Source organism: Atractosteus spatula, chromosome 21, assembly GCF_055471065.1.
Source record: "Atractosteus spatula isolate fAtrSpa1 chromosome 21, fAtrSpa1.hap1, whole genome shotgun sequence".
NCBI lineage: Eukaryota > Metazoa > Chordata > Actinopteri > Semionotiformes > Lepisosteidae > Atractosteus > Atractosteus spatula.
This window is the reverse complement of record NC_142726.1, coordinates 888544-904546: the sequence shown is the minus strand read 5'-3', so window position 1 is coordinate 904546 and position 16003 is coordinate 888544. Positions and strand designations below refer to the sequence as shown.

Sequence of the window (16003 nt, the reverse complement as noted above, 5' to 3'; positions counted from 1 at the left end):
CAAAAACAGTACATGAAAGGATCACATTTGGTTAATCTAAGTCTTTTAGCTGCTAATTTATCTGAGGTTTTCACCCTACTGATTATTTTTATTTATTTTAATATTTTGGGGAAAACACTTTAAAACCTTTACACATACAGTACCCAGGTCTAAAATGCACGCTCATTTATATTACATTATAACAGGGTTTGTCAGCTAAACAAGATCGTGTATTGAAGAAGATACTTTTGGTTGTTTTAGAATCTTATATTTTGCTTTGAGGAAGATTTTTTAAATCTGATGACTGGAGGGCTTCAGGGACATGGCAGAGGTGCTCAGGTGATACCCCAGCTAGGGTTAGGGTTAGCCGTCCCACACTACCTAGGCATATTCTACTCTTATTGCCGCATTTTGGGGCCCAGGTGAAATTGAGGATGAGTGATAATTTGCTTGTATTTTAATTCTCTGAGACTTTTTGGCTGTTTGTAATGTACATTTCGCCCTTCAGTGATGGTATCCAAAAAATTGAGTTACATGAAAAGTTGTAAGAAATCCTGTTCTGTTGGGTAAACTTTTAATTTTGTCATTTACAGTACAACCAGAGTCAACATTTATTGGGTCTTGTAACCCTACCCAGGGGTAAAATGCATGCTCATTTATATTACATTTTAACAGCATTTTTCATCAGATGTAAAATATACCTAACAAAGAGAGATTATTGAAGAAGTTGAATTTCCAACTGTTTGTATGTACTTTTCACATTTTTCAATTGCTTTCTCCAATTTAGGGTGACAGGCGGGCTAGTGCCTATACCAGCAACAGGTCCAAGTCACAGTTCACCCTGGATGGAACAGCAGTTGCTGACACAGCCACACACACACACCAGGGCCAAACTTCCCAGAAGCTCATTAGCCTACCCACATGTATTTAGACTGTGGGGGGCTGGATACAGACTACGCAGACAGCACCCCAGGTGTGGAATTGAACCCAGTGGCAGCTACAAGACAGCAATGCTAACCACTGCACCCATATGCTGCCCGAAATTGCTCACTGTAAGCAATTGAGCTACCCTTAGAGGGTACTATTGATATTAGTGAACGTATAGAAACATGTTTTTTAATTTTTACTTTGTTTTAGAATTTTGTGCAATTTACATTTTTTTTAGTTATCATTTTTGCATTTTTTTAAAATTGCTGAAGCATACATAACACAGACACTCTTTATAAGCAATTCACCAGTCATTATTGTCCAGTATTTCTGATTCTACAGACAAAATTACCCTTCAGTAGGTTTTGGCCATTAAAACTGATGATCACCATATGACAATTGCACCATTTCTGAGTGAAACTTTTTTAAATCAAATTTCATTTTCTGTCCGTGTCTTAGATGAAAACAAATAACAATATAAAAACCAAATTATCACATGAAAAGCCAAGTAATGCAATGTAGATGAAAGCTGGCTGTAAGAAGTCTGAAAGATGGACACACTCAGAAGGGTCTCAGTGGTCGTGTATGGGCTGTAACAGTACATGAAAGGGGATTATTTTCTAAAAGCTGGAGACATATTAGAAAAGTATGTAACCATCAAAACTTGTATTTATTATGATTAAGACACAGCCCTTAGCTCAATTTGTTTAAGTGGATACTGGTGCATTTGTTATGTATACAAGAACAGAAACATCTAATCTGCTATAACTAGTGTCTCAGGAAAATCTCTTTTATAGATCTTGGAGGATGATATAAGAGCAAAGTATTTAAGACAACAGTCCACTCATAGGTTGGTCATGGCTTCCAACACCTACATATGGTGCAAGCAGGCCCGTCTCAAAGTCCAAGAGTAGCCCAAGTCCCATACATGTCTGACACTAGAACAAATGCAATAGTTTCCAATTGTGACTGCTATGGGCTGATTTTTAATTAATCAAATATTTATTGTGTGAGAATGTGGTTAAAACTGAACTTTTTTGGGGAAAAAAACAGCACCTATTAATCACACTGAACAATCAAAAACCAGATAACAAAATGGGAGCTCACAATAAAAAAAACTGGTAAGGGGGAATTACAATTGATGTTTTCTAAAAGAGTACTATATTTTCAGTAGTAGAAATGATATATATTACTGAAGTAATAAAACTATTACTGATACACATAGGTATGGCTCAATGAAGGCCTGAAGTACACACCTTTATGAAATATTGTAGGTCAAAGAAAATTGTTTTTACAACACTCCACATGAAAGAGGTTTTTAATTAATTCCATAGTTTTATTCAAAGCAGCTTTCTTCACAATGTATAAATACTGCATCTTTTTAACACACATGAAAAATACAACTTCTAAGGCACCCAGAAATGTGTTCATAGACTATTACAGGAGCATCAACTAATGTACTGTACACACTTGGATTGAGACAGTGTTCATCACAGAGGAAAGAAGGGTTGGTTTAAATATCACAAAAATATATACAACACTGTGATACAGGGTGCCTCTACCCTTAGAATATTAAATAAAACCTTCTACAGAGGTACTTTATGTCAGATATAACTCCTTTTTTATTCTGTACAACATTGCAATTGCGATTTCTGATGAGTTAATTCATTACCTTCATTGACAAAGCAACCTCTCCTGAAAATGTTCACCTGTCTTGGGATGTGAGGAATTCAGCCAATAAACATGGTACAGTTTTATACTTGCGCTAACGGTATCAAAGTGTCTCTCTTTTTGGTACTTTGCTTCATCATTTTACATGTTTTTTGTAATTAGCCTCTCTTTTTTTTTCCTCTAAAATTATTCACGCTTAAATGATTACAAAAATACAGAATCCATTGTTAAAAACTTTGGATAGCTCCCTTGAAAACAGAGGAACACTGCCAATGAAAGTGGCCTTCTGTCACTGTACATGTCTTTGCAGTAAGGGCAGACAACCTCAACTCTTCACTAGCCTCTCATGAGGAATAAAGAAAATTGCACTTTTATAAGGCAAAAGAGTAGCAGGCTGCAAACACCTTATCTCCTTGTTTTTTTCTTCAAAGAGCTCATAAACTGCACTTTTTGCACCCCCTACAAATGATGTGAAAAGTGTCTAATGTTTTGAATCTTGAGCTCCAAGACCAGGCCAACCTCTTGACTTAAGAGATGTGATGCAAGAATAACATGTTTTATGTAAGCTAAATATATTAATACTAAATAAACATAAGACAAAACCCTTTTAACAGTAAAGGTCTTGATGTATTTTTTCCCTCTAGTAAAAAAAATGTTAATGTTCAATCCTACAACTTTGTCAGTGGGCACATTAGTCAAAAGAAAAAGGAATCACCTATCAATACAAACCAGATCACTTTTTTAGTAATTGTACCAGTTATTTTGTAATTCACAGTAATTCGATACTACAGGACAGTTTGCCAGATTCAAAGATCATTCTTTTACTACAGTAATGGAAACTATGCTACTACTGTAAATAAATTTGTTCATCTTTTAGTTCACTTTGTAGTTTGGTTGAAAATTTGAAATGGTTTGAGTTGGTATAGATTTTGTTAACCTTTTACATTGTTAGGAAAACATTATACAGTACTTACATGACTGAAACGTTTGTTTTCAATGTCAGAATAAATGTATAACATTAAATCTACAACATAAACTGAAGAAACAAGGAGGCTTATTACAAAAAAGTCAGCATCACAGTTCAAAAAAGTGTGTCAGTTTACTTAAGGAGACGTGTCAATCTTTTGCCAATGCAAAAAGCAACTTTTAAAAAAAATGGAAATATTGGCACAGACACTTGTTTATACACTAATTGAAAATTAATTTTGAATTAAATAAAAAAATAAATTGTGCAAGGATCCTAACGTTACATACTATGGCAATACAAAAATTCATATCCTGAAAATATAATGTATTAACAGGCAACACATTTATCTACAACAAAAATATTTACATGCATAACTGCACAGAAGAAACATCCTACTTTATATATATACAACTGCAGAGTTGGTATGTTTAGTTGATTATACAAAACCATTTACACAAATTAAAAAAATGCTTTACCATCAACTTACTATATTATTAAATACTGTATAAACCAATGCAGGTACCCTTACTAATTTGTACAGTTGTCATTGGAATCCATCAACACATGCAATTCAAGAGTATCTTTACTTTGGCTGCAGAATAAATTTAACAATGAATACAGCCTTGTAACTGACAAAAATGTGCAGTGAAAAAAAAAATTCACTTTGGGGGGGAGAAACATTTACAAAAATACACCTCAATGTCTCAGAACTTACTGTAATAAAGTATTATTAAAATAAACGATTCACCTCTTCATATATATTTAGAAACTTCATACAATTAGTAATATTTCTTTGTATTTGATATATTTAATATTTCCATGTACCACAAAAGTATCAGATATGCAAGTTGTCTAAATAGTAACAGCTAACCTGCCAAGCTAACCTTCAGAAGTATGTAAACATCTCCTGACAATAAATTAGCAGGGGATTTAAAATATTTGCTTTGAAGGCACAAACCTTCTTTTTCTATTAATAGAACTCCTAATCCTATTTCGAGTCTGAGGTTTCTGTTATCAAACAGTTTTGGATTCTTGACTGAGGTTTGAAATTTGGGGATAAATATAATATGTTACTGTATTTAATTGGTTCAGTTCAATTAGGTGGGTTGACACTACCTATCTGACACCATGCAACTTGAGTTTCTGAGCTAGGTTTAAACTAAGGACGAGAAACCCACCATTTCTAATTTAATTTCACTGTTAACTATTTGAATTTGCACATTTTGTCCAAGGAATCCAAAGAAGAATTCTGAGAACATTAGAAAGCATATGTCTTGCCAAACAAGAATTGGCTGGCAAAAAAACATAATCGATTAAAAAATATCTACGAACAATTACATGGATTTAACACATGAAACAGATGAATTTAAAGTGGGTAATTCTATATGCCTTTCCAGACTACGTCCAAGAAGCTATTGTTAATTTAATTCTATCTCACTACAGTGTTTGTCTGGTTATTTATTTAACAAAGCACTGGACAGGAGTGCTAGAAGGACAAGATGCTAAACACACTGCCTTTCTCTGTTAAAGAATGAAGCCAGAAAATATTTCACTGAACATTTATTAGCAAGACAAGATTAATCTTAATCTCGGCTCACCTTGTCTGGAGCTTTCAAAGTTAGGTTTGGCTCATCGTTAGGCTGACCACGTTTAGATAAAGTGATGTTCTTTCAGAGTGGAAATACAAGTCTACACCCGAACATGTTCAAGTAGGTACTGTAGCTGTGTCAGCATGTGTAGGTTGCAAAGGAACAAGTAAAGGCTCCACAGCCGAAATGTTGTGTTTCTTTTCTTCTCTTTTCAGCAGGAATAAACCTTTATTTGTTCCTTTGCGCCTGAACATTGTGTTAATCTAAAAACTCTTACTGGACGTGAACCTGCAGTGGATTTGAATCTTGACCATGATACACAGTTAACCCAAGAAAACAAAGTTTAACTAGAACTTAAATCCTGAGACCTTTGTGGAAACAAAACTAAAATGTTTCCAAAAAGTGGAAACAAAACCAAAAAGTTTCCTGAATGAGTTTCATCATGATAAATTATATTTTTTTGTAAATGGTAGCACTTTTTACCTTTGTAAAAGGTGTGTGATGACATACTACATTGTGCTTTATTGAAACAAATCTTAATTTCCCAGATGAAAATAGAATCCAGGCAATTAAATTTGTGCTTAGAAGACAGAGATGGTTTAAACTAAGCTCTAATTTATACATTAAAAGTGACAGAAGATTAACTAAAACTTCAATAACAAGAAAAAGTATACTATGAACATAAAACATCTGTTAATGGATTATCAGATGTAAGTAATAATTTTATAAAAAGTGGAAATGTCTTATTACAGAGTCCTGCATATGTACAGATAATATGAACTAAATTATATACATTTATAAACAGACATACCATAATATGAAGAAAAAACTAATCATGCATATACCCTTTCCCAATATTAAATAAAAAGGAGCCTTTTCCAGTGATCCATTTTTCATTTTTAATATATTGTTTCTCTGATATGTGCCCTACTGTAGCTTCCAAACTTTCCTGCTGAGCTGCTGTGCAAATCTCCAGTGGCATAAACCCCATGCCTGAGAGCTGGCAGTCCAGGAGAAAAGCTAAACTCTTGTTGACACAAAGAACCAGCGCCCACAGACACAATCCAGCTTTTGAAGGTGTGCAACTCTTAATGTCAAAAGCATCCCAAAATAACAGCAAACATTGCAAAAAAAGGCAAACTTGTTTCAACTGCTCACATGGGCACATAGAACAGTATATCTTGCTTCTTTAAGCCATTGAATTCCATAGTTCAGTTTTAATCTCAGAATAATCCAGCTTCATCACTACACAGCATTTCAAATCCAGTAGTGTAGTAGTGTATCACTCTTTGACTTATCTCTTTACCACCATCAGGACACTGTTACAATGTTTAAAATGAGGGCAAAATTCTTTCTGAGTCCACAGTTAACCTAACTCTTAGGGGGCTCAAGAGGAGTCATTGCCAGTTATTGAAGCTCTGTTTCATCTTTTATTACAGAGATCATCTTTTTTGTTTTTACAATTTTTCACACAAATGGCCGGTGTTGGTTTACTGTAAGCCAAACCGAACTCCAAAGCTGAAGTTCCATTCCCCATTATAAAGGTCAAAACACATCATGAAGCTTGTGTTGTAAAATATAATGTCAAATTGTAATTATTATTGAATTACACGTATTGACAGGTGGATACCATAAAAAGCTTTTTAAGGTATTAAAACACTAGGCATTTCATTTTTTGTGATTTTTAAACAGCTTATTGTTTCAAAATAAAAGCAGACAAGTCAGCTCATTAATATCACTGGTTTTCTTTCTCTAAAGAGTAACAGCTTATTAAATCTTTACATTTATTCTTCAATTTGAATACTGAATAAGGAGAATTGTATGTTGCAATGTTACAGTGTACTGAAACAAAGTTTATCAACTGCACTTAAATCGAAATATAAAGCTGTCCATTAAAAATGCTTTGCACTTGTGATATATGGTGCCTAGGTAGGGTTAACTAGGTACTTTTAGTTATTCATATTTTAAAAAATATTTTCTAAATAAATAATCTGCTAACATCATGGCAAATAAGAGCCAAATTACAGAAATTATTTGTATTTTTTTCATTGTGCCATGCAAAGTATAATCATTTAATTGTCATTTGTTAAAATATTTTACATTAAGGCTGAATGTGATTATGGTCCTGTTGCATAGTAGCTGATAAAAAGGATGGATTGAAATAACTTCTAATATATATATTACTTATAATCCAAATAACATTTCAGACAAACGGTGATCTTCAATATTGTTGTGACTAGTGGCATTTTTATTCTCATAGGTATGTTTAAGGTAAAACCTGGAATACTCTACCTATTTTACCCTACCCAGCCCCATAACCATTTTTTTCAGACATCACTAAGATGACATGGGCTCAAGCTGTTTCGTTAACAAAGGACTTTAAATAAATGTGTGTTCCATAGTTTACTCCACCTCTCAGGGCAATCAGTACTGCAAAGCTTGCTTTAAAATATTGAATTTTTACCCCCTGGTGTCCTTCTTGAATGAAGGGGTCCTATGAAACTTTCTGTATTTAGAAGTCTTACCAACCCAGTAGACACTGAAAATTGCTTTCTCAATCTGATCACTATGGAGGAAAACTAAAACTGCCAGCAAAATAAACACACGGAAGTATCATTATTCTCTGTGAGGAAAAGCACGGATGAGGCCAACATGGTTTTGAACACTTCAACTACAAGCCTTCGCCTAGTTTGGCAGGGGGAATCCAGGGACAGTCGTACTGTAATCATCAGTGAAGTGCTGGCACCTGCAAGTGCGGAAGCTGGAATCTGCCTTCCATCTTGTCATTTGGATCAGATGTGTGTAAGCTGATTACAGGGTGATTGCTTTGTCACATACCATCTACTGATCCAAGAGCAGCAAAGTGTCTAATTAAATGTCTTCCATTTTGATAGCTCCTGTGAATGCTGTATCTTGTTTTATCACCTTGAGATGGGCTCTTTTAGGCTGCTAAATTAGATACTGAAGTTTTAAGGACCTACTTACACCCCCACACAGTACATATAAGGTCTTACATATGTTTATGAGGCCAGGTGTCTGTAATGAGTGATAGACAGGATGGCCTTAGTTCTCAATTCCAAAAGATCTTCACAAAAGTTTATGACCCTGTTTAACAACAATAATGAAAAGATAAAGCTTTACACTTTCGTAACTGGAGGGTTCCCATGTCCAGTGAAGACCTCTATTGTCAGGCAGCTGGAGTCAAACAGCTTGCAGGCAGTCAACAGGAATAAAAGAAAGATTTATGAGCCCTTGCCACCTTAAAAAAATAAATATTAATACCAGCAGTTTGGATAAGAGTTCAATTCTATAGAAACAAGTCAGGTGGGAAAGAAATTACATTAGAAAATAATTAAAAGATTTTACACTACAGCATAAAAATTGTATTTTGTCTTAAGGGAGAATCCCATAGCTGACTGCTGTCCATCTCTCAGAACAGTTGTACAGTAAGACTGCAGCATCACAAGCAGAAGTGGACTTCTATTCTCCAGGATCTACTTTGTTCCAACTTATAAAAAACATAAATAATCTTTAAATAAATTAATCAACATTAGAGGATTCAGCTCCAGTATGGTTTTGCTCTGTATAATAATGAGGAATGCATTCATAAGAAGATTAAGATGTCGTCCAGCAATGCTTTGGTTTCCAATAACCTATAAAATTAGTTTGTATATGACAGAAAATAGAACAGACAAATCAAAGAACCATAAAGAAATGTCTTGTAACTTTGAAAAAGCCTAGATATATAAGATACGGATTCTTGTTGTATGCAGGACAACAGTCTGCTTTGTCTCGCTAACGTAATAAGTAAAAATCATGTTCCTCCGAAGGGCTTGTAAATATCCCAGGTTTGTGTTGTCGGTTTGTGGAATGCAATGGCAAGACACAGGAGTCAGATTCCGTATCCATGTGTAAATCCATCAAAGATACAGGAATTATACTATCCACATAGGGCTCCATGGAAATATCAGCATGAGGCTTCCTTGTTACTCACTTCGTAGACTTTCTGCAGAGCCTGCTCCTGCCACACAGGTATACCCTCTGTACAAGAGTCTCAAAAGCGGAAGATCTGATGAGGTCTGTCAATGGAATATTGCAACTGTAATGCCCGGAGCAATGTTTTCATAACTGAATGAGAAGTGCTAGCACTCAGCAAAGTTCATCTTTGCCCTACATTGCTGTGGTACTCATACTTCATAGATTTTGTCCTGCAGGTAACTAAAAAGTGAATCCAGTCCTTTGGAGGAGCTCCATAACTGCTTCAACATCTGACACTCTTTCTCATTGACCTCCTCCAGAACAGACTTCAGAAAGCTTCTTACCAGACATTTGGATTCTTCCAAAACCTTAGAAGAAGAAGAGGAAAGGAAAAAAAGACACATTGGAAAAGCAGTGTTAGTAAAATGAATCCAAAACAATTGGATAGCCTTTAAAACCATTTCACTGAAAAAAATAAATAAAACAAATGATATGCCATGGTGTAAATGTAATCTCTTAAAGGTTTCTTGGTACAGGGAATGAGTTCTAAGGATTTGTTTCCGAGACCATTTTTTCCCCGAAAAGCTGATTAACAAGGAAAAAAAAGTAAGCACACAAGAATAGAATAATTACGTTGATCGTACACAGAACTGTCTTCTCTTTTTTGCTGCCAACATTTTAATGCCTTGTCCTAAGAATACACATTCCTACGTGGCTCTCAAATGGTCTAACCTGAAACAAGCCCCTCCTAACACATGCCTTTGCACCATATTGAAATATTACCTCTGTTTCCTGTAAAACCAGATTTTCTACTTAAACAATTGTTAGCCAGGAAAAAAAGTTCAGCCTTGATTCGTTTGTAAATTTGTAAATATTTAGTTATCACAAAGCAGTGCAGCTGAAGTCACATTCTACAGATCTGTAAAAACTAAAAAATGCTCAGTAAGAAATTATTGAGATGGAAAGAGAACAATAAAATGAAGAGCTCATAGATAATTTATGACGCTTGCATCATTTTTTAATAAACCATACTCTAACACTAGAGGATTATTCTGACTGTTCACTAAACAGGTTCATATTCTTCTCTTGCCAGGAACACTGATTACTTTTAATGTTAGAGAACTAGTTACTTGCTATACTTCATCATTCTAAAAAAATTCCACAGCACATGGTATCTATGCTTTGCAGTAATTTTACCCAGCTTGTGTTTTTACTATGGTATACTTCAGTAAATCTTCATAATGTGGTCAAGCACTACTCGCTTAGTATGTACAATAGCTATCCGCTGCAAAACAGTGACCTTGCTTTTAAACACCATTGATTTTACTGCTGGAGGTCTTCATCGGTATGGAGTCAACATGAGTCAAATCCTACCACGGCACTGCAGGCGGCCATCTCTTTCACTCGGAGCATCACCTCCTGGCTAAAGGTTGTTGGCCAGAAAACCTGGGAAACGAGTCCGCGGCTGCAGGCTTCCTGCGCTGTAAGCTTCCTCCCGCAGAAAAGCATTTCATTTGCCTGGAGACGAGGGCAAGGAAAGAGACAAGCCTGACAGTGAGCGCCCTGGTGTGTCCGCTGTACCACAGAACACTCTCCACCTACTCAGCTCTGAGCGCCAGACTGCCTTTTCTTTTGTACCAGCCTGTTGTCAGGTGCGCAAGAGATAAGCGCTCAAGACCACAGAAGGCTGAAAATGGAGGTCGCCTTCTGTGTTTGGACCAACAGCCTCCCAGGCTCCGTGTGACACTGAGCTGTAGCAGGTTTGCAATTTTCAGTGAGAAAAAAAAAAGATTTAAATAATTCTCACAGCATCATCATCTGACCATCTGGTTTTCACAGACCTACAGTATCTAAAAATTCCAACTTGATATCAGAAATAACAATAACAATAATAATAATGATGATATTAACAATAAACATAATAACAACTTGAGACTTCTTATAGTGAACCGGAGATGATTTACAAGTTGATGAAAAAGACTACCTGTGTTGAGACCATCTGATTTCTATATTGCACATATTAATGAATTTGAAAGGTTCAGATGGTGTTTTTGAGAACAGTACTCTCAGACTGACTGAAACATGAAAGAATAACAGAGCACTAACATCCCAAATGCAGGACAGATATGCATGAATTATGTTATCTGTTTAACATGAACATACTAGAGCCACTCCCAGGATCTGAGGAAAGGTATATGAAGAGCAGCCTGCTGGTGTAAGTCTGATAGTAGCGTAGGGAGTCTGAAACCAGGCTTTCTCACTGGCCCACACGATGTCACACAGAGGCAGGATAGACGCTCCCAGTCCTAGTGCCGGACCGTTGATCGCCACCACTATGGGCTTCTTAAATTGAATGAAGGCTTTCACAAAGTCCCTGGAATAAGAAAACGGAAAAACACTCTACTGAGAACTTACCACCAGTGTAAAGGCTTTAAAAGGGCAACCAAAGTAAGCCCCGGATTGTGTGCACTCTCATTCAATTGAAACAAAACCTATAAAAAAATAATCAATCCCAACAGCTCATTGTAGGTTGCATTATCTGTCACTTCACATTTGACAAGATGTGTATCCTGTTCAGGGAAACCTAACTGGATAATTGATTATTATCTCATTTAAGTTCTTGTTTGGTTAAATTATTTGATTTTTTTCTTTAGGTCATATTTTAATGAATTTGTAACACTTGTAATCCACTATTGTCACTGTTGTTGGGCTGCATGGATTCTTTAGTCTTCAGATCCAACCCTGTACATGGGAGTGCAGTTTTATCTGTCCTGTTGAATAGAGCGTTACATTTCCTGTTTCATCCCAACTGTACATCTTGCTTTCTAAATATCTGATCACTGCATATGTTCAGTGTGGTTGCTTCTGCTGCAACTGGTTGAGTTCTGATTTTGAAAATGGCAAAACTGCATGTACTAGCCAAACATGAATTTGAGCCTTTTTTGTTGGAAAGGGGACTCTGGTAACTGTCTTTTATTTTAAAGTGGCTTTGGAAAATACATTCAAAAGCTGACAGCAAACGGGAACAGTGGGGAGAAAGCAAACACAGTTGCCTACAGCAAACTGTTCATTGAAGCTAAAACTAAAGTCAACAATCTTCCCCTCCTGATTGTCTAACAAAAACTATTTGGAGGCTTTCAAACAACAAGAGGACATTCAGCACTCTACACAACTCTACACAACGTCTGCAGCACACCACTTTTTATGTTCAGACCCCATTTGATCTAAAAAAGACATTCAAAATGAATATAATGAGAGGAAAAAGAAGATAATTTCACTAAGGCCATAACAACTATACTTGCTCCAAACATCTGTTGCATATCTGTGAACACAACAATTTAACCTGTTTTATTGTCAAGTGTCATAGTGAGACAATGCAGACCACAGCTTTCACTCTGACACTATATGCCATAACAAATAATGTTAACATTAATGCAAACTGAAACATTTTCTCAAGGGTTATTTTAATTAAGAGAGGAAATACTATCAATGTTTAAAAAATGCATTTGAAAGCAGGGCAATGGCTGACAATGTGGTGTCTTTTTCTCTGGTATCTTTAGCTGATTAAGCAGAAGACCACTTTTTTATTCTGTGACCTCATGAGAAAAGATACACATAGATGCAGAATGTGTTTATCAAGTCACAGAATCTCCACCCCCTTGTTTTGCAGACTTTTGTATTTATTTTAATAAAATAGGACTACAAATTTAATTTATAAAACTAAGCATCTGTGTGATCACGTTAACAGCAGCTTGTTTTACTAAAGCTGCAGGATTAGCACACATAAGTGCACTGACACAACCATTAATGGTAACAAACAAGTACAGTTTTTATTATTGTTTTGTACTATTTTATGTTTTTTTTTATTGGTTCCACAGTTAGAAATAATTTATCAGTCTGAATATTAAATAAAGTCTTCTTTACATCCAGAAATGAAACTGACGTCCCATGAACGAGGCACTATTTATTACAGATTCTAATAAATAATCTAAAAAATATTCCCTTTTCTTTTAAATCCTGAGGTTCAGATGCAATACTAATGACATTTATTCCTGTAAATAATAAGACCAGTTAAACACTACACATAGATGCTATGCATGTGAATTAAATGGATTTGTTCTTTACAGCAATGAAAGTCAATGTTTTACTAGCATAAAACCGACATGACAATGACCTACGTAACTCGGGTTTCAAAATTACAATAATGAAACCTGCAGCCTCACACAGGAGAGAACAAGGACGTGGAGGAAGCTCCTGTAACCTTGTGACAGGCAGCAGGGTCTCGTACTGAAAGTCTAGAGCAGATTGAAAAGAGGCATGTCAATCACCTACTGCACTGCACTGCTCGGCTCCAAGGGTCCTTCGCATTTTAAAGGATGGTGTTTCATGAAAATGAACACAAGAAACCAGAAGCCCTTACTGTATTTCACTTAATGCTGATGGCATTCTTTACTTCCTGACATTTCTGGCTCACTTTCCCATCTTATAGATGTATTATCTATATTTAAACATTCTAAATTTTCGGATTATAAAAAAATGGCCTTAACAGTTTACTCAATGACTTTGAATGTTTCACCAACTACTACAACATTTCTTCCCCCCAATGTCTACCCACACATTGGTCTATTTAGGCATTAAATTCACCCCCACCCCTATCATAAAGAGAATACACTTGATGTTCTTAACAGAATCAAAGCAATTTCATGATCTTCTACAGAGGTCATACTACATGGTAGGATCTCATTCAATAAATGAATGTGCTTCCTTGTAAATACTTTTTATTTTCTACAATCTCATTTTCAATTCCAATAACATGTTTACAGTAAATCAGTCTCATTATAAGGAGTTTCATTACACAGACCAAAGGTTTAGTTGACAACTTTATAAGGGTCTGTAGGACTTGGCTGGATCGTGGCACAGCAGTCTCTTGCTGCCCATATCGATGAAGTATTAATTAAACCAATCAGTCACTCACTTTTATTTTCTGCCACTAAGGGCAAGACTATTTCTCCTTCAGTGTGCAGTGTTACAGCAAAGGTCATTGTTCATTTGGTCAAAAGTCAACTGCTTTGTTGGTATTACATGAAGATTTCACATGCTCTCATCATTAGTGAATATTGTTCTTACTGATTCTCAGTCTTTCACATAATAACCATGGCCCTGTCCAAATATTCCTACTCTTAATGGCATGTTGTTGATAATGGACTGTGCATGTTCATCTATCTCAGCCTGCACTCATCCCTTTGCCCCTTTGAAATACCATGGGCAAAGGCCCTCCTTTCTAATCCAGTGAATAACTGACATGTTTCCAAAGCTTCTACAAAGGGTCTGGTCCCATCCCTACCATATTTTCTCATAGAGGTAACCTTTCCCACTCACTTATATATGTGACACAGAGCTTAACAGCATACATATAAGTTCCTTAGTGGGCTTTGTTTTGGAGTCAAAATTGCTATTTCTGCTGTATATTCAAGCAATTTGGATTCAAGATGAAAAGATGAATATGAAGAAAAAGTACAGATTGTCACCTTTTATTTCTGTGCTTATATGTTGTGTCATTTTAGAATAAAAGCACTTTTGTGTTCAGGTGAGCATAAGTAATGGGACAATTTTTATTGGTCAGGTGTTTCCTGGTGCACTGATTGTGCACATAAAAGAGCTGTGAATGTGTAGTGTTGAATTGAGCCTTCACTCTTTCCTTTGGTGTCTGCCTTTGGAGTTGGTAGGCCTAAACCAACAAGACTGGAGAACTGTCTGTGAAAGAAAAGCAAGCAATTTGTATGCTGAAAGAAGAGAAGAATTCAATCAGAAATTGAGTACAGCAAAATCAACAAATTGGAATATCTTGAAAAAGAAAGAAACCACTGCTGTACTTAGCAATTAGCAATGACCAGGATGGCAAAAGGAAACAACTGCAGTTGATGATAGAAAAGTGATGAGAGCTGTGAAGAAAAACTCTAAAATAACTGTAGCTGAAATAACCAACAACCTCCACAATGCAGGGTTGAAGGTATCACAATCTACTGTTTGCAGAAGACTTCGACAGCATGCTTGTAAAGGCTACACCTCAAGATGCAAAACTCTCATTAGCACCAAAAACAGAAAGGCCAGATTCCATTTGCTGAAAGGTACAGAGATGAGGTAGTAGAGTTCTGGAACAATGTGTTATAGACAGATAAAACAAACATAAACCTCCACCAAAGTAATGGCGAGGTGCAAGTGTGAATAAATGAACAAGCTGCTTTTGTGGAGCATGGTGGGGGCGGTGTCATGGCTTGGGCCGCTTCTGGAACTGGCTTACTCATCTTTATGAAAAAAGTGGTATTATTGTAAAAGGTTAAAGCATACATGAGCAGAAATACACAGAAATAAAAGCTGACGTTTTCTATTTTTGCCTCATATTCATCTTTTCATCTCAAATCCAAATGAAATGAGTACACAGCAAAAATAGCAATTTGAACTTCATTGTCCCAGTACCTACAGAGGGTACTGTATATAACATTGTAACAAAAAATAAACTGTATTCACCTCTCCAATTGGGACTTCAAGAAGTGAATTGTTATACATGATAATACATACACATGCTGACAGTGAGCCTACCTCCATCAACCACCAAGCCTGAGAACTGGTGGCTGTGCATGAAGGCCAAGAGGGTTATCTTACCGTATGGCTTCTGCAATCCTTGTGCTCTCTTTTCTTCTATCACTAGACAGCCTGCCAATGAGGTAAGAGTAATCCAAGCCACTACAGAACACACTGCCCACCGCGCTGAGGAGAAGGAGCTTGCTGTCATCTGCCGAGGCATTGCCCAGGGCTCTCCTCACCTCTTTCATTATCTACAGAGAAGGATAGTGAGAGCAAAAGCTAGGTCAGAAACCAGAGGGCTCAGTAA

At 36.2% G+C, this 16003-nt stretch overlaps 1 protein-coding gene across 1 annotated transcript in view; it reads right to left on the bottom strand.

The window, feature by feature from the left end:
- Positions 1 to 9071: 9071 nt before the first annotated feature.
- Positions 9072 to 16003, bottom strand: part of LOC148816934 (chromodomain Y-like protein 2) — a 41658-nt gene continuing 34726 nt past the window's right edge. The window contains exons 4-7 of the mRNA XM_088939009.1: positions 15775 to 15947; positions 11275 to 11485; positions 10486 to 10629; positions 9072 to 9479 (exon numbers count right to left, since the gene is read on the bottom strand). Coding sequence (XP_088795135.1) covers positions 9321 to 9479; positions 10486 to 10629; positions 11275 to 11485; positions 15775 to 15947 — 687 coding nt within the window. The 3' untranslated portion in view covers positions 9072 to 9320. The remainder of the gene's footprint in view (positions 9480 to 10485; positions 10630 to 11274; positions 11486 to 15774; positions 15948 to 16003) is intronic.